Consider the following 25,412-nt stretch of genomic DNA (forward strand, 5'->3'; position numbering starts at 1 on the left):
GTGTGCCACCACCACCCGGCAACCTAAATTTTAATTACACTAATTCTCAGGAAAAATTGGGCCCACGATTGTCAAGATATAGCAAAAGTATTGATTAAAAAAAAACAACCTAAAAATCATTTGCCCTCACCATTCCTTCAACCACACTTCAAAAAAGTATCTTGTAGACAGAAGAAAGGGGAAATCAAGTGACTATTTTCTTCTTCACACTGATCAAAAGCCATCATCCTGTGGTTTTGTTTTGCCTTTACACAAAACAAGCTGGGAAAAGGAACTAAGCTTGGAGGTAAACATTTCATACTTTCCTGTACTTGAGTTTAACTCCAGTATAGGCAACAGACCTCCTTATTCTATCAACAGGCCTTGTGCAATGAGGGGTTGTTGGGGATACCTTAGGTCTCTCTAGCATTGACTTTTCCATTCCCTGCTCCATATATACCAACATACATACACCACAGACACATGGCTGAGCCCTGACAATTCCCTAGGCAAGATGGATTGGTAGCTTATGAAATCACTACCAGAACTAGTATATAAAATGCCAAGCACAGGGTTTGAGTGACATTTGGCCAAAGATAATTACTCTTTTTCAGAAGGCCTAAATCTGGAGCTGGAGGCAAGAAGTATAGATGTCCTGTCTGCAAAATGTGAAGGCATTTTGACCTCTCTAATGTTCTAGTATTTAGAATATGACAGAACAGAACACAACAGGTTGAGCTCATTTTGTATGGATGACCTCCCTCTTTCACACTGGACACAAACACCACACTTACATACATAGTGTATACATTTACCCAGAACGAAATGAAAAGGTCCAAAATATAAATCTATTTAGGGCCTAATACTAAAGTTCATTTGAATTAGAGTCAGAATTTAACTTCTAAAAAGAATAGGTACAAATATGAAATGGGTAGAGGTTGGAGTGGAGTGGGAAAAGGTGTGGCTCTCTTTTGAGATCAGAGCGTGCAGAGTGTGGTAATTTCCAATCTCGGCTGCACATTAGAATTCCATGATCTTTTAAATATATTCATTATCAGGCCAGGTATTAATTAATTAGCCTCAAATATCTGAGGCCATGCAGAAGTATCTGTATTTTCTAACATATTCTAAATTCTAATTACACTAATTCTCAGAAGATTCCAAAGTGCAGCCAAGGGTGAGAGTTCAGAAAGTGGGAATATCATATAATTTATTCAGAATGACAGAAAAAAATTATAAGCACAGTTAAATTCTCCCAAGCCCCTGAGAAGAAAGGACTGTGTTTAATTACTAAAAATAGTCTCCTGCTGGTGTTAGTTTCCCAGCCAACCCCTTATCTACAGGTATCAACAAGATAGAGCTAAAGTCACACTTATTCAATGTTTTAACCTGCTAAGCAGGAAAAGACCTTTTGAAGGCCAAGTAAGCTCACCAAAGAGAAGGACGGCAATACAACCATGCAAAGTATATCTTGAAGAAAAACCACAATGCGTGGTGACCTTGACTGATGTCCAGAGGTGTAAGCATGCCCTCGTTTGTACTAAAAATATGTTGCTTGCTCCAGAGGAAATATTTGAACACCGGATGTTCTCAAAGAGCTCCAAAGAAAGGTCAGGATTGGCAGGAGTTACTGACTCAAGTTTCTCTAGTTTTCCCTACCTCATATCTTCTTGGAGTTTAAACTTGGATCTGAGTTTGGGATAGGGAAAAAAGAAGAAGTGGTAGAAATGCTGCTTGTGCTGCAGAGTTAGCATCACTTTCCAGCCCAGAATCTCAAGAGTTTAAACACAGATCATGCAGAAAGCACCAAGGCGCTAGTGGGAGAGCACAGCAAGACATATGCATGCAAGAGAAGCAGAAAAGGAAGTGAGGAACTGCCTTGTTTCCTTGAAATTAGGGTTACTTCTTTGCTGTCCCAAGATTCTTGTATTTACAAGCATAATTGTTTTGCCTGATGCACTTAGTTTTTCTGAGCTCAGACTGTCTGAAAGACAGCAAAATGTCTGCCAAACCCTCCATCCAAATCAGGACCATCCATCTGGAACAGTTAGACAACAGCTAGAAATGTGACTCTACACCCCATGGCCCATGGGTTAACATTTTTTTCTCTATAATCCACAGGGAGCAAGAAGCTCCAGGGCCTCTAAGAAACTCATGGCTACTATCTATTGTGGCTTTTACTGCATCAGTCTTTGAGTTCATTATGTCTTTTGCCTTCAGCAGAAAAGCATCTGCTCAGAAACAGGAGCTAAAAAGGGTGGCAGCAACCTTAATGCACCATGCAAAAAATCAAAAGGTCGGAAGAAGAAAACCATGGCCACAAGCGTGAGGAACCCAGTCTGTGATGAGCAGCACACAGAGGAGGCACAAGTTTCCAGCCCATGAGGAGACAACACTTATGAAGACAAGACAACCCCTTCCAAAGATGCACGTACTTAGCTTCCTCCACTACCTCCACTTCGGCATGAGCTGTGATTGGTGCATTGGAGTGAGCTCCAGTGGGGTCATCAACATTCAGCTCTCCATTGGTTGAGCTAACCACCTGAAACAGAGACAGACCTCAATAAAGACCACGTTCATATGAAGTGCCTGCCAACACCAGAGTAGATTAGGAGAGATCAGGCCTCAGAATACTAGCCAGGCAGGGTGTAGAGTGTGGGTTTACTGGGGTTAAGGGGACACACTGCTGATTTAGAGAGGGTTCCTAGACCTCTATCATGTCAGAACACTTGACAATTACTTTCATATCGAATGCCTGTTTTGTGGCTAGCACTTTGCTACACTGTATGTATAAATTTAATCCTTCAAACCTCTTACTTAATATGTCACAATTATTTGTATGTATTCTTGCACATGTGTGCGTGTGTGCGTGCGTGCGTGCATGTGTGCGCGCGCGCATTCGTGCACGTGCCCATGCAGGCCAAAGGTGAATATTGGTATCATTCTTCAGGAGCTTTCTACCTTATTTTGGGTCAGGGTTTTTCACTGGGACAAGCAGGTTGCTGATTAAGGCTAGGCTGCCCGGTGAAACCCAGAGATTCCTAAGTCACCACTTGGGAGTGCTGGGTTTACAAGGGAAGCTACTACTAGTAGTCTTGGGGATAATAAAACAAACAACCAACCAAACAAAAAATACCCAAACAAACAAACAAACCCACCAAACCACTAAACTCCCCCAAAATAAAATAACCCAACCTAATCCAAACCAAAACAAAGAAACAACCCAATACAACAACAACAAAACAAAAAACAAACCATGGGTTCTAGGGCTCCAATGGATCAATCCCCATATTGCCAGCAAGAACTTTACCAACTGACCTATCTCTCTGGCTTAATTACAACAAAACAAACAAGCCATACCGATGTGTAAATAAGTGTGCAAGTGTGTAAGTAAAAGGCAGTCTTAAGTGCCACAGTGTGCATGTGGGGGTTGGAGGACACTCTGAGGGAGGTGGTGCTCACCCTCTACTATGCGTTTCCTGGCAGCTGAACTCAGGACATCAGGCTTGGTGTGCAGTGCATTTGCCCACTGTGCCATCTTGCTGTCCCCAGCACTAATTCTTCTTTTTTAATGGATGAGAATTCTTCAAAATGACTTAACCGAGGGTTAAGTTAGGGTCTGTGTGCATGTATGGCTTCATTTGTTTGACCACAGATTCTTTCATTTTTTTTCCCAAAAATGTGTATAGCTCTGTATTAAAAAATAACTGTGCAGCTAACTTCTAAAGAGTAACTCATTCTGCCTCCTTGATCATGGTAGGTAAATTCTACTACTTTCAGTTTGTTATACTATATAATCATATAGTTTAGGTAATAATGGCTTTAAAATAGTCTTAAAAGGAAACCAAGAGTAGGCACCAGAAACCAAAAATAATCATACTTTCTTTCAGAAATGTCTTCAAGGCTTTCAGCACTGGTTTGAAGTTACTCAAACAACAATACTGCTACACCCCCTCTGGTGAGAGGAAGGACGGTAAGGACAAACTTCCCTTGGAAAACAAGTCTTATTTCAATGGCCTTTATTTCAGGTTCACTGTCATCCCACTGCTGATGGTCCCCGAACTGTCAATGAAGGCTCTCTCCCACTCCTGTCATCTGGTTAGTGTGGACCCGATCAGGCTTGTCTTGTTGTGCAGCTGCTTCTGCCACCTGCTTTCATTTCCAGCACATGATTCCTGCTTATGTGGGTGCAGGAGAGTGGGAAAAGGGACCCAGCACAAACCACTCTGCTGTTAAAGATCTTGGCTGAAACATGGGAGAGAACCACAAAATAGGATAAATGGTTCAGATAGCTTATGCTACTTACTGGGTAAGTAACTTCATCTATTTGAGATTGTTCTTACAGACTGATGTGACGCTTATAAAGTAATGAATGGGGGGAGAACTGGGTATGATTTTTTTATACAATACTGGAGGAATTAAAAAAATTGGGAAATAAAAACAGTGGTCTAAAATCAGGCAGCAACGGGTTTGGACTCAGCTCTATTGGCTATGGATGCCTGGGCAAGCTCTTTGATCTTTCTATACCTCAGTTTTCTAATTTGTAAAATGGGGTAACAGTAATGCTTATCCTATTGGTGTCACCTTGTAAGCTAAGCCACAGTTAAGTGTTCAGCCCAGAGCCACGAGACATACTAATGGTTCACAAATGTTCACTTGATACTCTTCTTTGCCTCTAGTCAGGGGGTGTTTATTAGCTAATCTAAGATTTCCTAAATTATCCTAAAAAAGAAAGTAGAAGGAAATGTCCACTACTTTGGGGGCAGACTGAGTAAATATTATTTTTTGACAACCTACTATTTTTGAGACAAGGATCTTATGCTGTAGACCTAGCCTGGTACCCACTATATAGCCTAAGCTACATAAATTTATGGTACTATATAAATTTCTCACACTGGTCCTGACTCAATCTCCATAGAGGTAGGTTATAACAGGTCTAGAATATCATGCCTGATGGTTTTTTCGTTAATAAGACATGATTGAGAAAATTACAATAATAATATATGTTTAATGGAGGAAAAAAAGAAGCCTACATTAAATTTGTACTTACCTGAGGAAGACTCAAATTTCAGCTAGTGATCAAATTTAATATCTCTGATTAGTGGACAGCCTAACCTTATGGATAGTATACAACACAGTATTTTCCTCCCTCTGAAAACAGGTTTCTTCTGAATCTAGTCACAATTTCAAAAGTTAGGCAAATTGTATAAGAATTGTATAAGACAGCTGCCTTGGATTCTTCAAAAAGGACCATATTAAAAAGACCTTAAAAAAAATCCCTGGGGACTGAAACTGATTAAAAGGGATTGAAGGGATGGAGAGATGACTCAGCAGTAAGAGCATCTGCAGAGGATCTAGGTTCAGTTCCTAGTGCCCACAGTGAGCCCACAGTTATGCATAACTCCAGTTCCAGAGCATATGATGTCTGCTTCTAACCACTGGGAGCTCTAGGCACACATGTGGTGCTCTTACATTCATGCAGGGTGAAAAAAGAGACTAAGAAATCAGGCAGGGTTGTAAACACCTAAAATTACTAGGACTCAGGAGGCTAAAACAGGAGGGATCACCATGAATTGGAGGGTAGCCTCAGTTATACGGTGAGATGTGGGTTAGTATAGGCTACAGAGTAAGATTGAGAAAACAACCAAAATAAACAAACAAAACAGAGAGAGAGAGTAAAGAACTGAAAGAGGTGAAAAGAGGCAAACAAACAAACAAACAAAAAACAGTGGAACTCAGGAACCTTGGTTAGATATGAATACTATAAAATTTTAAGGACAACTGGAATTCGGGTTATTAGGTATTATGAGACTATTCTCTTGGAGAAGGAAAGGGTGTCATTGCTTACATGAAAGAATGTCTTTGTTTTGAGGAGATGTAGGTGGAAGTGTATGGAGCTAAAATAGACTTAACTTACAAAAGGTCTGGAAAGCAAATATATATACAGGCAGACATGTACACATGACAGAAAAGCTGGGCGGTGGTATACACACATGCGAGCACACAAAATTAAAGTAAATGTGGCAGAACCCTAATAAATTGCTAATCTAGATTAAGGATATTCCCGACTTTTCTGTAAATTTGAAATTATCAAAATAGAAGTTGGACGAAGCCCAGCAAATAAAAAAGGCAGAGAAGGTTAACCTGATTGAGAACCTTCTGTAGACTGCCTCCGTGCTGCCGTGATTCCTGTGGGCCTATCTTCTAGCATACATTATTGTTAACACTGGTAACTGGCTCATCCTATGAAAGCAGCCATCTTAAAATATTTGCTTGTAGGGACTAGAGAGATGGCTCAGCACTTAAGAGTCCTGAAGACTGCTCTTCTAGAGGTCCTGAATTTTATTCCTAGCAACCACATGGCAGCTCACAACCATCTGTAATGGGATCTGATGCCCTCTTCTGGTGTGTCTGAAGGAGACAATACATGTAAAGCAATAAATGGAAAAATCAGTCAGTCAGTCAGTCAGTCAGTCAGTCAGGATACCATACACCCATTCTTCCTAGTTTTTTGTGTGCTTTTTTTTTTTTTTCTCCGAGACAGGGTTTCTCTGTATAGCTCTGGCTGTCGTGAAACTCACTCTGTAGTTCAGGCTGGCCTCGAACTCAGAAATCCGCCTATCTCTGCCTCCCAAGTGCTGGGATTAAAGGAGTGCACCACCACTGCCCGGACCATTCTTCCTTGTTAAGCACTACACCTGGCCTCCAAGGGCACTTCACATCTATTAGTCTAGAGATCCACTTTAAAAACAAAAACAAATAAATACCTTCTTGCTTAATTTATTTTTTATAGCAGAAATGCTATATTCATTTTGAATATAGTAAATAAAATATCCTGAACTTTCAGAAATGAAATTATGTAACTCCCCTAGAAATTTCTCCATGGCACTGATTGATATATAACCTGTTGACACAATGTTCACTGGGTAATTCTGAAGAGGTAAGTACATCTGCTTTTCTACAATGAGAGATCTTGCACTTTTGGATAATTCATTTTATATTGTTACTATTTTACTGCTTTCTCTTTGATATGATGTTATTTTGATGTTGTTATGCTTTTCTTTTTTCTTTTCTTTTTATTTTTATTTTTTCCGAGACAGGGTTTCTCTGTGTAGCCCTGGCTGTCCTGGAACTCACTCTGTACACCAGGATAGCCTCGAACTCAGAAATCCGCCTGCCTCTGCCTCCCAAGGGCTGGGACTAAAGTTGTGTGCCACCACCGCCTGGATTTGACATGTTTTTCTATCAGCAAAATTACACTTTGTTCTTAAACAAAACTACCAAATTTCCTGTGTATTTCTTTCTTTAAAAAAAAAGTTTATGTGTATTATTGGCACATTGCTTGTGTGTATGTCTGTGTACCGCATGCACACCTAGTGCCTATGGAAGCAGAAGAGGTGTTAAGATTCTAAAACCGGAGTTACAGATGGTGGTGAGCTGCCATGTGGGTGCTGGGAACCAAATCTGGGTCCTTAGCAAAAGCAACAAGTACTCCTAACTGCTGAGCCATCCCTCCAGCTCTAACACTGAGTTTTTCATCTCAGTATCAGCCACTCAGCATTTCTGGTGTGAAGCATCACAGCTGAACAATAAATTAGCCACCTGTTTGTCACAGAATGTCATGTCTTCAATTATCCAAGAGTGTCTCAGGTCCTGGCTGATGCTGCCCCTGAAACAAGGTGAGGCCTGTTGGGGAGGATAGGGGGTAGGTGTAGGCAAATACAGACTCAGATGGATGGACTGACCCCCACTTCCCTCTCCAAATAAAGATTTTGTCTCTGGTGAGGAAACAACATCTACAATCTTAGCCTTCTTAGACTTTCAAACAATCTTTGTTGTTGCTGTTGTTTGCTTATTTATTTTTATCTTATGTGCATTGGTGTTTACTCACATGTATGTCTGTATGAGGGCATCAGATCCTCTGGAACTGGAGTTACAGACTGTTATGAGCTACCTACCATGTAAGTGTTGGGAATTGAACTTGGGTCCTCTAGAAGAGCAGCCAGTGCTCTTAACTGCTGAGCCATTTCTCCAGCCACTCAACCAACATTTTTTAGGATATGCCCTGCTTTTACTCCTTACTTTGAAAGCCAATTCTTGAGGCTTTTGGGAAATGCCAGGGTAAATAGACTAAAATTCAATTTTTAAAATTGCAATGTTTTGTTGCTATTACTGTTTTCTTCACCTTTCTATAGACTTATACCTCTAAACAATTGTTTTACCTTTTTCTTTTCTACCCTTTTTTCCTTTTTTATCTCCAAGGTAGCCTTGGAGCGTGGCTGGCCTGGAACACAAGGTTCAGAGCAGGCTGGCCTTGAACCTGCCTGTGCCATCATGCTCCTTTACCACTGCTTCAGGAAAAGATAAAAGCAAATCTGTGTCAATTCATCATTTTACCTCCATGTTTCTATGAAGTACTCTGTAGGGCTAAATGTGTCTTAACTTCCTATGAATAAAAAGACCTTGAGTGAGTAATTTCTTATAAAAATATATTCTAGAAGATCAGGCCTATTAAGATTTATTTACACATAGGAAATTCATTTCTATGGCTCTACTAGTAGGTCATCAGTATGAGAAAAATATTCAGTTGAAATTTTTTCTGGTTATGACTTCAAAAGTTATAAATAAGAAAAACTGAAGAGACAGAAGATGTTCCTGGTACTACACAGAGAAGAAAAATTCAGGCTAGCCAAAATAAAACAGAAATAATTTTCAAGACCAAATTTATTCCAGAGAAAAAAAAGAAACAGTTCAACTTCTTGGGTATCCACTCAGGAAATCCCTGCAATCAATACTCCCAATCAATAGGTGCTAAATAACCTATCATCATCAGATGAGCCACACATGTATACCTCCAGTACTAGAAGGCTCCAATTTTAAGTTTCAGGACTTTACAATTCAGATATTAACATGCATTTACCTTGATGGTATTGTGCAGATCATGAGTAGACCAAGATTGTAGGGCAGTTAACTCAATACAGAAATCACATAGATGCTTTTAAATCAATGACCAAAAAAGCAGCAATTATCTAAAAAAAATGATTTTTTACCAAAGTCTACATAGAGAGAAAATCAGCACAGAGATAATCAGTTAAACAGAAGCAACTCACCCCTGCTGTAAGCATCCATCTGAAAGGAACCCTAACTGCAAGAGCAAGCCAATACTCTACTAGCCAGGCTAAGAGGGCCAGGGAAGACAGTAGGTACCTGTACTGAACCCCCATGGCGGTCTGCAGCCAAGTGAGACGTCAGATATGAGGTATTGGTCTGCCGGCTGGGCTGGATTTCCCACTCTCCTCGGCGCTCTGATGATGTAGTCTGCTTAGGCATTAGGAAGCATGACAGCAAGACATGGTGGGAAAGGTAAAGCAACAGAGAGCAACAACAAAATCCAGTACATTAGTGTTCCTGCAGGGTATCTGTCTGGAACTTGACATTAACAACTGCTGCAAAGATCCGAGAAATACTGTGACTACATTCATTTCCACTAACGAACCAACACATCAGTTGAAAGAAAAACTGTACTGACCAAGAGTGGAGAGGGAACCAACCAAAAGCTGGGAATAACCTTTCAGCTTCCACATTAGTGTGATCTCAGCAGCCACTTAGCAGATCAAATTCAGAAAGTTAAAAGGTATTGAGCAAACAGTCATACTTATAATTTCATTCATTAAATAACTGAGCAGATAAAAGTCTTCCCATGAGGAACCAAGACAATGTCATGTTCTTAAATAGGTAGGTAGCTTACTACTCTCAAGATTACTGTCCATGAGACTTGTTTTCTCTTCTTTCGCTGTTCTTCCTCTTCCTCCTCCTCCTCCCCCATTTTTGAGACCAGGGTCTTATTCTGGTAACCCTGATTAGTATGAAATTCATAGCAATTCTACCTCAGCACACCAAGAGCTGAGATTATAAGCATAAAACACCATATCTGACTAACAAGAGATTTACTAAGATGAACAGTGGCTGGAATATGCTTTCATATCTAAATAAATGAGCAAAGTAGATTCTTCAATTAAAAATTTTAAAATAAAAAATAATTTTTTTTAATTATTAAAAATATTTGTAGGCCTGGCAGTGGTGGCGCACTCCTTTAATCCCAGAACTTGGGAGGCAGAGGCAGGTGGATTTCTGAGTTCAAGGCCAGCTTGCTCTACAGAGTGAATTCTAGGACAGCCAGGGCTGCACAGAGAAACCCTGTCTTAAAAAACAAAAACAAAAACAAAACAAAACAAAACAAAACAAAACAAAACAAAACAAAACAATATATATTTATAGATTTGTTTTATATGTATGAGTGTTATGTGTACCATGTGCCTATGAAGATCAGAAGGTGTTAGATATGCTGGAATTACAAATGGTTGAGAGTCACTATGTGGGTCCTGAAAACTGAATCTAGGTCCTTTCGAAGAGCAGCCAGTGATGTTCACCACTGAGCCACCTCTCCATCCCCCAAAATATCTTTTTAAAGGAGACTCACATGGTAAGAACAAGTAAGCACACAAAGACAAAAATAAAGCTTCTGATTCCTTGAGCCAATAGTATTTAATTTGGAATTAGAAACAATTTACTAATTGAAATGACTGATGTGAATTACTTTCTTTTAGAAAGCAAAAGGCAGATATTTATTCATCAAAAGCAAGATCTCTAAAAAATGAACACTTCATACTGTTTCTATTTCTGCTGCCATTCAGGCTGTCCTCATGCCTTCTTTACCCATTTGTTGCTTAAGATCTCATACTAGTCTGAGATCACTTATGTGTGACTTTCTGTTCTGAAGAGGTTGTATTAGGTACCTTCTGCCCTGTGCCAGATGGCTGAGGAGGTACTACCATCGTGTCTTGCAGCTGTATAACAGCCCCTAAAGCTTTAAAAAATGAAAAATGAGTAGTTTGATAGGAAGTAATGAAGGATTAGTAATTAAAATTTTAATTGCTGCTAATATAAGTAACAGCAGGGGTTGGAATAGAGTATTGTTCCTTTACATGAACACTAGGTAAGGAACTTATAACTCTCATAAATGCTGTAACTATAAATGTGTATTCTATAGCTTAAGGCTCCATACTGACTAGTTTCCTCTAAGGATTTTATTGATAAGAACTGTTTAAAGTTCATTAGTAAGTGCCATAACAGACATTTGCTATAAAGTTACAACTGACTCACCATTATTAACAAACTATGAGGTCACATGGATAATAACAGTAATTTAAAAGATTCTGGCCTGATTTTCTGTTATTTCCTTTGGGGAATGAAGAGGTTCAATAAGGAGGTAGCTGTATTAACTTGTTTACTATGTAATTTCTACAAGTAGGGTTTGGGTTTCACCTTGACAGCACCACAGAGAGTTGAAACTATTATAAATACTCCTTCCCTGCAGGGTTTTGTTAAGTTGCTTAGGCTGATCTTATACTAACATCCCGTCAGTGACCTGTGTAGCTGGGATTAGAGTATAAACTACTTTTGTCCTTCCCTTCCAATTATTTCTGTTGATAGATATTCAGATGTTAAGTTTTACAAAATAAGACGGTGGTATATAGCCGAATTATACCATTATAAATCCAGTAACATTATCTGATGCCTAGACAATTGAATAAAAGTTTTTCTAACATTAGAAGGTATATAATTAATTTAGTAAAGTTTAAATAGAGTATTCAAGTTCTTACACTATTACGTAGAATTAAGTCTCATCATATAACTCCAGATTGGCCTCAAACTCCTGATGCCGCTGTTTCAGGTGTGTGCCACAACAGTGCCCAGCTTCCCAATATTTAAATACTTAAAAATATCTGAAGGGAGCCAGGTGGTGGCGGTGTACGCCTGTAATTCCAGCACTCTGGGAGGCAGAGGCAGGCGGATCTCTGAGTTCGAGGCCAGCCTGGTCTACAGAGTGAGTTCCAGGACAGCCAGGGCTATGCAGAGAAACCCTGTCTCGAAAAAAACCAAAAAAAAAAAAAAAAGAAAGAAAGAAAAAAAAAAAAGAAAAAAAGAACAAAAATATCTGAAGGGGATTGGAGAGATGGCCAAGCAGTTGTTAGAGCACTTGCAGAGACCTGAGATCAGTTCCCAGCACCCACACGGTAGCTTACAATTGTTAGTTCCAGGTAATCTAATGCCCTCTTCTGACCTCTGTCAGCACCAGGCACACACAAAGCACAAAGAAAAACATGCTAGAAAAAAAGCAAGAGAAGGAGCTCACAAAGACCTGCCCCTATCTGAGGATCCATAGGCTGTTACTAGTTGCTGGGAGAGGAACACTTTTTGTCAGCCCTGTAGTCATTGGTAAATTGCCCATTCCTCAGGAAGCAACGCCAAATAAACTCAATAGTCACCAAAGATAAGATAGGCATTTGGAGAGATGGCTCAGCAGTAAAGAGCACCACTGCTCCTCCAGAGGCTCCAAAGGTTCAGCACTCACATCAGAGCGCTCACAATCACCTGTTACTCCAGTTCACGAACTAATGCCTTCTTCTCCTGCATCTGCACATACATGGTGTGTATCATGTATATATGTGTACATATACATATTAAATATATTATCGAAGCACACACATACACATAAAGTAAGTAAATCTTTGAAAAAGCAGTATGAAAGTAGAAGAGAAACTAGTTTAGAAGGGGAGAGGGTGGTAAATGATAAATATGAACGAAACACATATTAACACATGAAAAAGTCACAATGAAATCAACCATCATGTATAACTCATATATGTCAATGAAACATTTAAAAAGTCCATTTACGGGGCAGTTAGCATTCTTTAGGGTTTTATGACATATACACAAAACAATTACTTCTCCCATAAATGATGGGTTTGTTCTGCTTGTTTGTTTTGGTATGTGCATGTGTAAACATTCATGTACACATGTACCTATGGCCAGAGGTCAACTTTGGTGGTGTTCCCTAGTGGCCATCCACATTTTATTTGTTTGCTTGTTTATTAATGGGAGAAGTCTCTCAGTGGACTGGAACTCATCATGTAAGATAGGCTGACTATTTAGTGAGCCCCAGGAAACTGCTTGTCTCAATCTCCATACTTCTGGGATTAAGATTTGTGCCTGCCACCATGCCCAGCTTTTCTTTTTTGTTGTTTTTAGAAACCTGACTTGTGTCCTCTGGAAGTGCAGCAAATGCTACTAAGGAGGAGTCATCTCTCCTTATTAGCAGTCTTCTGCTTTTTTTCCACATAGGTACTGTATGGTCTTTACATGTGTACTTGGGGATACTACTCAGGCCCTCATGCTTGCAGGGCAAACACTTTACTAACTGAGCTAGCACTCCACTCCATTAAAGTTGTGTTTGCATTTGTTTTAAGTCACATAAAAATGAAAAAAAAAAAAAAAAGAGGGCCTGCACTAAGAATGTAGCTCACTAGTAGCACACTTGTCTAAGTTTGATCAAACTCCAGAACAAAAAGTAAATAAAAAAATAATTTAAGACAGAAGAGAGGGGCTGGAGAGATGGTTTGGTTCAGTGGTTAAGAGCACCGACTGCTCTTTCAGAGGTCCTGAGTTCAATTCCCAGCAATCACATGGTGGCTTACAACCAGCTGTAATGGGATCTGCTGCCCTCTTTTGGTGTGTCTGAGGACAGCTACAGTGTACTCATGAAATAGAGTGTACAGTATTTCATATATATAACATAAATAAATAAATAAATCTGTAAAAAAAAAAGAAGAGAGTGCCGGGTAGTGGTGGTGCATGCCTTCAATCCCAGCACTTGGGAGGCAGAGGCAGGCAGATTTCTGAGTTCAAGGCCAGCCTGGTCTACAGAGTGAGTTCCAGGACAGCCACAGCCAGGGCTATACAGAAAAACCAAAAAACCAAAAAAACCAACCAAACAAACAAACAAACAAAAAAAAAAAAAAAAAAAAAGCCGGGCGGTGGTGGCGCACACCTTTAATCCCAGCACTTGGGAGGCAGAGGCAGATTTCTGAGTTCGAGGCCTACTTGGTCTACAGAGTGAGTTCCAGGACAGCTAGGGCTACACAGAGAAACCCTGTCTTGGGGGCCAGAGGAAGAGAAAGTAAAGGGTTGAAATGGACATTTATTCACACTCACATGTGTGTGGATGATTGAACACAAGATTGTTTACAGGCTGAACAAGTGCTCTATATCTGATCCAGACGAATAGATCAGCGTTGAAATGCTTTGTCTTTATGGCGCAAGTACATGTACATGTATGTGAGTACAAGTGGATGCAGGAGGACAACCTTTGAGCTCATGTCCTCAGGAGTCAGCTGTCTTGCTTTCTGAGACACGATCTCTTACTAGGACCTGAAGCTTGATGATTTCCACCAGCTGGCTGATCAGCGAGCACTAGGGGCCCTCTTGTCTCTTCCTGTCCTGCTTGAGATTATGAACGTGTACCACTAACTAATAGTTCAGTATCAAAAAACATGTCCTCATGTTTGTACAGCAAGCACTTTATTATTTGGGCTATCTCTCCAGCAAGAATCTACTGCTTTCTCATCGGTCTCAGTATTAGCTGCCAAGTTAAAAAAAATAATAGGGTTTAAAGAAAATTTCCTCATTATCAGTCTTCTGTTTCATAGCCCACTCACCTACTGAAGTTAATTCCAGCATTTTGGGAACTTCCTATTTTGTAGCCTCAATCCCCGGGGCTCCTTTATTAGATACATAATTATTGGTCATGTTTAAGTCTGCTTAGACTGTCCTGTTCATCTCTACTTCTTCCAAGAACATTTCAAATGCAGCTTCCCCACTCCCTGTGAAATAATGCCATGCTCTAACTAGAAGAAATGTTTCCTTCTGACTCCAAATGAGACTGGGCATGATGACCCATGTCTTTAATCTCAGCACTCAGCAGATCTCTGTGTGTTTAAGTCCAGTCTTGTCTACAAAGACCTTGTCACAAACAAACAAATGAATTCCAAGAGGTCTAACTTTAATTCTTCTCTATTCTGCCTTGTGTTTCAGTTACCTGGTTACATGGTTTATCTATTTGCCAGATCTTTGGAAATAAGAGCTCTCTACTTATCCCTGAGGCCATTAGGTTTGCCAGCCATTGGCTACCCCTGACAAGCCAGGGGAGCGGGCGGTGGTCGTGCACACGCCTTTAATCCCAGCACTTGGGAGGCGGAGGCAGGTGGGTTTCTGAGTTCAAGGCCAGCCTGGTCTACAGAGTGAGTTCCAGGACAGCCAGGGCTACACAGAGAAACCCTGTCTCAGAAAACAAAAGAAAACAAAAAACAAAAAACAAACCAAGAAAATGGGGATGAACTATGAGACTACAAGAGGAACAAGATAGGGCAATGGTAGCAGGAGGCAAAATTGTTCCATTTTCTCTCACAAGGACAATCTAGGTTTAAAAAAGTGGATATTTGTGTGAAAACAGAAACTGGAAGAGAAGAAGGGGGTCAGTGAGGGAGGAAAGATGGTGATGGGGGCAGCTGAACAAAGTACAACACAACACATGGACAAACTATCTTAATGAAACTCACTATGTTTTACACTAATTTAAACCACTACTAAAAAGTGCGCAGATATAATAATTATGGTTTCACTTTTATCTTTTTTCTTTCAATACATTCTTTTTTTTTTTCCCCTCCCTTGGTTTCTTGAGACAGGGTTTCTATGTGTAGCCCTGGCTGTCTTGGAACTCATTCTGTAGACCAGGCCGGCCTTGGACGCAGAGATCTGCCTTCCTCTGCCTCCAAAGCACTGTGATTAAAGGCATGCAGTCACTATCCCATGGCCCTATACATTCTATTTATTATAAAACTGAAACCTCATTATAAACTGCTTCAGAAAAGTATCACTCAGAATTCTCTTCCCGACATCACTTCTGTTACTATTTTGTATTACTGCTTCTCACTGATTTTGTTCACTTTCCCTTTCCCCAGAGAGGAAATTGTGAAGACTTATTTATCTATTTACTTACTTATTTTGGCTTTCTGAGACAAGACTTGCTATGTACTCCACACTAGTCTCTACTTGTAGCAATTTTACTAGTTCCAATTTAAAAGTGCTATGATTAAAACCATGCCCTGTCATATTGGCTCTAAATACCTTTTGTTGGTGGCTATGCCAGACCCTGACCCATGGTTATGTACATGCCAGGAAAACATTCTACCTACCCCTGAACTACATCTTTAAGGCATCTTATACAATTTCCAAATCAACCTAGGCATTTGTACACAGGTTGCATTTTATACCAGGTCAGCCGAAAAGACAGTCCCTATCCTTCTTACAAGTAAACAGGCAACTGGTACAAGCTCCAGCTCCAACTGCAGATCAGGACCCTGAGGCATACCAAGTGTCTGTCTGCACACCTAGCAGTCCTTCAGACCTTAGGCCCTAATTCACAGTTACTGACCAGGGCTCCTGAAAACCAAAGTACTCCCTAAGGCCCAGAGTCTGTTCTTTTGTTTCTATTTTTTGGGGGGGGCGGGGGGGGGGGTGTAGGTGGAATAGGTGAGAGGTCTGTCTGTTTCTTCCTAATGCTGAGATTAAAAGCCACAGACACATACCCGCAGGGTCAGTCCCACTTTTTTTTTTTTTTTTCCTTTTTCAGGACAGGTTTCCCTGTGTAGCTCTGGCTGTCCCAGAACTCACTCTGTAGACCAGGCTGACCTTGAACTCACAGAGATCTGTCTGCCTCTGCTTCCTGAGTACTGGGATTAAAGGTGTGCACAGCTGCAGCCTCAGCCTGCCACCACCCAGCTCAGATACAGATTCTTTAGCTTATGTGCCTCATCTCAGTGCATTTAATCCCACTCTGACATTCCAAATGTCATACTAAATCAGCTATTTTTTCTGAACTCCATATCTGGGTTTAGCAGTAGCTACAAAGAAGGGAGATGATTAAAACAACTAAAAACTAACACATACCTGATTTCTAAGAGTCTGTTGTTGTGATGGCCGATCCCTGTGTGTGTGGCTTTCTCGAGTTATTGCAGATGCACCAGAATCTACATGAACTGATCCTACTGGAGTAGGCTAGAAAAATGAAAGTAAAGGTCAAATAGGCGGTGTGGTGTGGTGGCACACACCATTAAATTCAGCACTTGGAGGCAGAGACCAGCCTGTAAGTTTGAGGTCAGCTTGGTCTACAGAGTGAGTTCTAAGAAAGTCAGAACTACAGAGTAAGACCCTGTCTCAAAAATTGTTTCCAAAAATGGTAAATGGGGAAAGTAAGTTTCTCGAAACAGCTCTGCAAGTGCAGCAGCATAATAATTCTTACAGACTAGATATCAGCCAAGGGGGCAGGGCAGAGGGAAGGAGGGATCTGGGTAGGAGAGGGGAGGGAAAAGGGGAGCACGATCAGGTATTGAGGAGAGGGGATAGGAGTGAAGCCCTGAAGGCCAGCAGAATAAATGGAAATATGCAATCTCAGGAGGTAGGGGACCATCTAGAAGAAGGTACCAGAGACCTGGGAGGCGAGAGACTCTCAGGACTCAAAGGAAGGAACCTTAGATGAAATACCCAACAGTGGGGAGAGGGAACTTGTAGAGTCCACCTCCAGCAGAAAGACGGGGCATCAAGTGGAGGGATGAGGTCAGTCAAAAATTCTGACCCAAATTGTTCCTGTCTAAAAAACTTCAGGGACAAAAATGAAGAAGAAACTGAGGGAAAGGAGATCCAGTGACCAGCCCGACTTGGGATCCATCTCAAGGGGAGGCTCCAAGGCACTATTACTAATGCTATGGTGTGCTTATAGACAGGAGCCTAGCATGGCTATCCTCTGAGAGGTCCAAGAAGCAGCTGATTGAGACAGACACAGATACTTACACCCAACCTAGACTGAAGTCGGGGACCCTAGTGGTTAAATTAGGGAAAGGCTGGAAGGAGTTGAGAAGGACGGAGATCCCATAGGAAGACCAGCAGTCTCAACTAACCTGGACCCCTGAGATCTCTCAGATACTTAGACACCAACCAGGCAGCATATACTAACTGGTCCAAGGCCCCCAACACATATACAGCAGAGGACTGCCTGGTCTGTATATGAGAGAAGACACACCTAACCTTTGAGAGAATTGAGGCCCCAGAAAGAAGGGAGGCCTGGTGGAGTGGGGTGGGTTTCATGGGGTATGGTGGGTGCATTCTCTTGGAGTCAGAGGGGAGGAGGAATGGGAAGAGAAACTGTTGGAGGGTGGACTGGGAGGGGGATAATGACTGGACTGTAGAAATTATTTAAAGATTAATAATAATAATAGATACCCCGCAAAATGTTTAATTTATTTTTATGTGTATGGATGTCTGACATGCACATGTCTGTGCACCACATGCTTGCAAGGCCTGAGGAGGCCAGAAGAGTGTTGGAATCTTTAGAACTGGAGTTACAGACAGTTGTGAACTGCCAGGCAGGTGCTGGGAATTGAACCCAGGTCATCTTTTAACTGCTCAGCCCTCTTTCCAGCCTGCACTTCTTTCATGTCATCTTGTTTCCCATGTTTGGTTATCTGTAGAAGGAAAGGTAGTCTGGTCCTCAATAAACCATGTGAGAACTACCTTAGAAAGAAAAAAAAATACCCCCCTAAAAACAACATCAATCACCAGTTCCATAGCATTATCTGTTAGCATAGTCACTGATGCTGTGGACTCCTGGCCAGAACAGTAAATCCAGGTTTCCTGTGGTGCTGGAAGGATTCTATTCCTACAGAAGTCAAGTTCTTCTATAGCACAGATAGTGCTAAGTTGTGAATCATTCCCCCTCACCCCCCCAAAAAAGGTGTAAAAGACAGGTTTAAGTTCTAGTATCCTATGATACATATTGCTCTTTGACGATTCATTTTTATTTTATGTATAAGTGCTGCCTAAATATGTGTATGAACACCATATGCATGCCTGGTGCACACAGAGCACAAGCGGGTACTGGATCCCCTTGACCTGGAGTTAACAGGTGGTTATTAGGTGCCATGTGGATTCTGGGAACTGAACCTGGGTCCTCTGTAAAAACAGCAAGTGCTCTTACCTGCTGAGCTATCCCTCCAGCCCCCACAAGTCATAATCCAAAAAACCATATAACTCATTGGTCTAAGAATGGCAACCTATAGTATTACTTGGAAAGGATTGTTAAATGTGAACAATTTCCCCTCAAAGATTCAAGCAGAAGGACCCCATCAAGTTAAAAGATGGGGTGGTACTGGTCTGAGATTTTCTTTTTTAAAAGGATACTTACAATAGGCCTTCCAACCCAATCATAGGCATAGTCAAAGGTATAGCCTTTCCGTTCAAACAGATCTGTGAAGAGGTTCCGTAAATACTCATAATCAGGTTTTTCAAAGAAGTCTAATCGCCTGACATATCGAAGGTAGGTTGCCATCTCCTCTGTAAGAAAGAAATAAAGAGCCATCCTGTTAACTGAATGCTTCCCCAATGGTTAAGTGAGCTCTGAGCCACACAAGAGATATCTATACAGATTACCTGATACTAATGCTTTCTTTATGAACCAAATAAAAGTGATACCTTCCTTATGCTGAATAATAATACAAAGAAATTTAAATGATCTGGCCAATATCTATTAGTATTTATAGATACGGTGACATTACTTACTTCAAAGTGTCAGTCACGCTGGCTGTATATTATCTTTCTAGCATCCTACCTGGAAAGTTCTCACAGAGAGCTTCAATGGGAGTATTCCTTTTGGTATCACCAATTTTTTGATATCTCTCTTTTAATGTATCAGCCTGTAGAAAATAAAGAGGTAAAAACATCTGGAAAAACATACTAAGTCAATAGGTTTAGGATGTTTTCAGACACTGGGGTTATAGTCTTTTCAAGGTTTTACTTTCAACTATGTGCATATGTGTGTATCTGTATGTAGCATATGTGCCTGATGAGGCCAGAACAGGAGGCCAGTGCCCTGCAGCTGGAGCTATAGTGGCTGTGAATTAACTAGCAGGTACTAGAAAATGAATGTGGGTCCTCTCTAAAAGCAGTGCATGCTCTAAAACCACCGAGTTATCTCTCTACCAGTCACAATGGTTATTTTCATTCAAATTGGTGGGATTTGTTAGCAGATCTCATTTTTAAAGTCATGCTGTATTTAGATACCTATAAACCTCTGTTGTGCTCTAGGAAGTTTCACTTGCAAATATGTTTAGTAATCTCAGATGAGATGGACAGACAGGATAAGAAAACAGAACCATTATTCAGCAGTGTGTTAAAAATTGCAGCAGCTTAGAAATCTCCCATAGCCAGTTATGAGTTCAAAGTGATTCAGCCCTTCTCCCTCTAAGATCAGTTCCAATTTCTGGTAAGGTCAAAGTAGATGCATATATTATCAGCATTCAGTTGACATCCAAAGAATATGTTTTCCCAGGTAAAGTCACGACTTTTTGTAAACTTTTGTGTAGTTGGTAATTTATCTTATTTCAAAGGAGAGAAAAACTAATGCCAAGTTCAAAAGACTGGAAAGACAAGAAGTGAGAAGAATCCCTTAAGTAATGTTACCAGGATTGAGGAGACAGCTTTACTGACAAGAGAAACCAGCCAACAAACAAAACCTCTCCAAACAAATGAAAGACACCTGCAGAATAGGGGCTGCTTACAAACAAATGTGTGCCAGTGGGTCAGGGCGTCCAAATACAGCATAAGGACCAAGCACAGGAGGCTCCTGGGCCCTGGACACTTCCTTAGGCTTTAACCAGCTTGCTTCACTCAGAATTAAGTAATGGTGAGGAAAAGTAAGTTGGAGAGATTCTAAATCCACTACTATCACCAAAATGGGGTCTCAGAGTCCACGAGCATTTCAAGCAATCAGGATGTGTAGCGATATGTAACATATCACTATCAATGAAAAGACATACATGAATGGATGATTATAGATGAGAGTTGTCAGGAGAAAAATTTAAGAAAATAATTTTTTAGAGAACAGGAGCTGTAGCTCAGAGAAAGGACATTTGCCTAGAGTATACAAGGCTCTGTATTTAACCAGTGAGAATGAATGGGTGTGGAGGCCATACCATAGAAAGCAGGGGAAAATGGATTATTCTGCCCACCTGGAGGAAGGAAGTTTATGAATACCTGAAATTACAGATTAAGATTCTTTCCATATTAATATGTGGAAATAAATTACAACTAAAAATATACATTATATCTGACTATGTGAAGGACTTTAAGAGGGTTAGGAGATTAAGCTTCCTAGCAACAGCCACAGAGTAATTATAATGCTCATAACTGTATTAAGAGTTTACTTGCCAGGCAGTGGTGGCGTACACCTTTGATCCCAGCACTTGGGAGGCAGAGGCAGGCAGATTTCTGAGGACAACCTGGTCTACAGAGTGAGTTCCAGGACAGCTAGGGCTATACAGAGAAACCCCATCTCAAAAAACCAAAGAGTTTACTCATATCTACCTAAAAAAAAAAGTGACTAAAACGTATGCTTGTAAGAAATGGCTATTATTTCAAAGTTATTTATGCATTAATGTATTTAAATAAACAGCAATGTGAGGCCTGAATTTTTTCTGCTATTTTTGTTAAAGTGAGTCCTTTATCTATGTAGTATTAATACATATTTCCTAGTTTTCCTTACGTGCCTGGAAAAACCCTGTTGGCTTTTTTGGTAAATGTGTACCAGCTGCTGTCATCAATTTGTTGTGAAATTTTCCCAATAGCTGGAAAACACTTCTCCTGCTCCGTAATGATGTGGAGGAGGGCCACCAACACACAGAGAAAAGCAGTCTTGCCACTGCTGGGAGGAGTGAGGGAAGGATGGAGAATGGCACGGCAAACACAGAGAAGTAGGGTTAAGACAGGAAGGCGGAAGAAGCCACATGTGAACAAGGAGCCCTTGCTTCTCATCTCTGAAGCCAACCTTCCCCTTTGTGCTTTTTAGAGACACCACGCTAGGCAAACCTTTCATTGAGCAGAAACAAAGCACTTTCAAGGATACCTTGAGTCCTTGCCAGGGTAGGCTGCCTCGAAGGAAGTACATGAACATATGGCCTAGGGCTTCCAAATCATCTCTCCGGCTTTGCTCTACGAGGGAAGACAGATCACACACATTATGTTTGCAGTTATTAAAGCTGAAAGAGATTTAAAACCAAACAATCCCTCCCGAAGCCCTTCTGCTCAAGAAAGGCTCTGCTTACTAATCTTTGTACACTTGAACCAGGAATAATACTTTAGGTTAAAACTGAAAAACAATAGGTGGCAGTTCTTTGTTGCTAACAAAAGCAAGTGAAGAATAATCCTAAATTAAAACCAAGACCCAATGCTAGCAGGTGGGCATTCTGTATTTAACACTGCCTGCCTGAGTGTGAGATTATACATAAACAAACCGGACTTGTTTAGTTTGGTTACAAGGGAAAAAAAGCAGCAGGCTGAGCAGCTGAAACTACTTTAAAATAGTCCACTTGGACTAGGCCTGCAAAGATAGAAGATGTAGAATACCTTGTATACATATTAGCAAAATTTTTCCCAAGACAGGGTTTCTGTGTATAGCTCTTGCTGTCAGTCATTGTATACACCGGGCTGGCCTCAAATTCAGAGATCTGCCTGTTCTGGGATTAAAGGCAAGCACCATGACCCCTCCCCCATAGGATTAGCAATTTTAACTCATCATAAAAACTAACACTTTAGTTTCAAGTCAGTAGAGAACAATGTATCACTTTTTAGTTAACATCCCACTTGAACCAAGTATCCCATAATCTCTTTAAAACTAAAGGTTGAACATTAAAGGTGTCCTCTATGGATACACAAGAACAAGTTGCTGTTCTTGGAACTTGACTAAAATAAGTTGCTAGCTTTTCTCTCCTTTGAAACAGGAAGATTAATTAGTAACTGCTGAAATAGTTCACAAAAATGTGTGACTTTATCTGAGAAAAGATCTTTGGATGTCAACTAGTATATGCATCTACTTTGAACTTATCAGTTATGGCTCATGAAGATATTTATTATTTATTGTTTTACAGAGTTAGGCATTATGTAGCACAAAACAGACTCGAATTTGCTATATACCCCAGAATGATCATTATGTCTCCACTTCTCAAGTATTAAAATTACAGGCATGATTTGTGTTTACTTTTTGTTTTAGCCAAGTTTAGAGCTTCGCCAAAAGAGATTACAGCTGGACGTGGTGGTGTACATCTTTAACCCTAGCACTGAAAAGGCAGAGGCAGATGATCTTGTTAAGTTCAAGGCCAGCTTGGACAACATGATTACCTGGCTGAAAATCAGGGTGGGGATGGGGATGGGGGATGTGTGTGTATATACATAAAGAGAATTAAGAGAACACCTTAAACATGTTTTATTTTTTAAGACAGGCTGGCTTAAAACTCATGATCCTTATACCTCAGCTTCCCAAGTGTTGGAATTATAGGACTGCATCATACCACTTTGCTAAGTTATCTCTTTCAACTTGATTCTAATCTTCTGAGCTCAAAGTAAAATCCAAGACTGTCACCTAGGCTGGGAAAGCCACAGACTAAAAATACAGTACAACATAATGTAACTGCTGCCTCAAATTATGGGGAAACTTGCACAATAAGGCATGAGTAGTAATACTGTAAACCTGGTCAAAGTGTCATGCTGGTGAGAAAATGGGCCCTAAGTGGGGAACCTACTATTGGTTTTTTCTTAAAGGCACATCAAACTGCCTACTAAATATTTATGTTTAGACCCATATATTAGTGCTGTTCTCAAATTTTGCCAGATAAGTTTCTGAGAAACTCCTGTCAATGTCCTGACAATAAGTGACTGCTGAGTGCTTTCCCTACTGGGCTATCTCTACCCTCCAGCAAGACTCAAAGACCATCGCGGAAGAAGGTGTGGAAAGAATGTAAAGGCTGGAGGATGGAGAAGAGTGCTAAAACACAGTCTTGGAGAGAGTGCATGGCCACTGCACTCATGAACTTAAAGCAGCCAAGTCAAAAGAGCCAAGGCGGGTGGGGGAGGTGCTCATGAGGCTCCACCCCCAGCTGAGGAGTGACTGACAACTAACTAATGGTTGCTGGAGGAAGAGGGAAGCCATTTTATTTCCAGGGTATAGCTTATGCTCTTGAAGGCAGCACTAACTTGACTTAGTGGATTATTTAGAAGAGGAAGAGGAAGAAAAGGAAAAGATGAAGGTGAGAGGAGCATTATTGGAAGAGGTCCAGGAGGAGCTGGAGGGTATTAATATAAAGATAGATTATTCTCTCTCTCTCTCTCTCTCTCTCTCTCTCTCTCTCTCTCTCTCTCTCTCACACACACACACACACACACTTGTTTAATAAACAAGAAACACTTTAACAACATAAAAATGAACAGTACTCTACAGGGTAGATGAACTATTTCAACTTAAAAGCCTTCATTCTGTTACTCTCACCTGCACATATCACTACCTTGCTACTACTTCATAGTTGCCTTCAAAACAATTCCTACACCCATATACCTTCCAGGTCACCTTCTTGATTTCAGGGTACCCCCTTCTGAAAAGGCAACTTTGTAAATAGTAATGTGACAGAGGGGGGGCTTTTCCTTGATTTTTTTTTTTTTTTTGTCTTTGAGGATGATGTCTCATTTGGTAGCCCAGGCTGGCCTGAAATTCACTATGAAGCTCAGGCAAGCCTTGAACTTGCCTCAAGTGATCCTCCTGCCTTCTGCTTATCCAACGCTGAGATTACAGAAATGGGACACTATGCCTGACAAGAAGGGTTTTGAAAAGGCAGTTTCCAATAGAAAAAGGAGACATACATGACTGGGCATACTTTTGTGGTGAAGGGTATTCCTTGAATGAATAGGTCCTGGGTTAAAAAAAAATCACTAATAAAAGGAAGGAAAAAGTGTTTAAAAGGATGTAAGAAATCAGCAAGTTCTCCAGACAGTTTTGCGTACATGAGTTGTCTGAAATTTGCAATAAAATGTTACAGGATTGAAAACAAGTAGTCAGACAAAAAGTTTGTTAACAGAGCATAAGAAATAAGGATGAGAACAGAGTGTGAGGTAAGCAGAGCAGGAAGGAAACACAGCAGGAAAGTTCTCACAGTGTCACTCCTCTTCACTTGTACATCTGTTTCCTGTATATAATAGAAGCCTCTTGATAATACAACATTCCCTAGGCAAATGCTTGAATTGTAGCTAAGTGAGCACTAGAGGGCGAGCTCTCCATAGAATTGCAATCTTCAAACACACACGCAAAAATAAGATATAGCTCTTTAAGTCCTGAGAAGAATAAAAACATAGCTCTGGGACACAGAATAGAGAAACTATGACACCTAAACTAGGTATGAGACCTAGGTCTGTGCTCACCATTTCTATTAATTCCTATTAACTCCACCTAGTAAAATGAAAACACAGCCAAGCCATCTACTTTGGGCCTCAGTTTTGTATATGAAAATAATGTGGTCATTTTAGATAATTTGAAAAATAATTTTTGACCTCTAAAATTTTTCAATAATTAATATTGACTATTGGTTTTAAATCTTCTTTCTCTGTTTGTATGCATCTAGGTCTTAAAATGTTAATGAAAACCAGCAAGTGCTCTCTCTATA

General features: G+C 40.5%; 1 protein-coding gene across 9 annotated transcripts in view; it reads right to left on the reverse strand.

The window, feature by feature from the left end:
• The window catches only part of Csnk1g1 (casein kinase 1 gamma 1), a 132,762-nt gene that overhangs the window by 10,832 nt on the left and 96,518 nt on the right, over positions 1 to 25,412 (reverse strand). For 5 of the 9 annotated variants that reach the window (XM_052187984.1, XM_052187980.1, XM_052187983.1 and 2 more), the window contains 7 exons: positions 21,833 to 21,918; positions 19,541 to 19,625; positions 19,118 to 19,266; positions 16,828 to 16,935; positions 9,187 to 9,297; positions 7,582 to 7,665; positions 2,415 to 2,521 (listed from right to left, as the gene is read on the reverse strand). In XM_052187984.1, the coding sequence (XP_052043944.1) occupies positions 2,415 to 2,521; positions 7,582 to 7,665; positions 9,187 to 9,297; positions 16,828 to 16,935; positions 19,118 to 19,266; positions 19,541 to 19,625; positions 21,833 to 21,918 (730 nt within the window). The other 4 variants (XM_052187985.1, XM_052187986.1, XM_052187987.1 and 1 more) reach the window with 4 other exon arrangements.

Source organism: Apodemus sylvaticus, chromosome 7 (genome assembly GCF_947179515.1).
Source record: "Apodemus sylvaticus chromosome 7, mApoSyl1.1, whole genome shotgun sequence".
NCBI lineage: Eukaryota > Metazoa > Chordata > Mammalia > Rodentia > Muridae > Apodemus > Apodemus sylvaticus.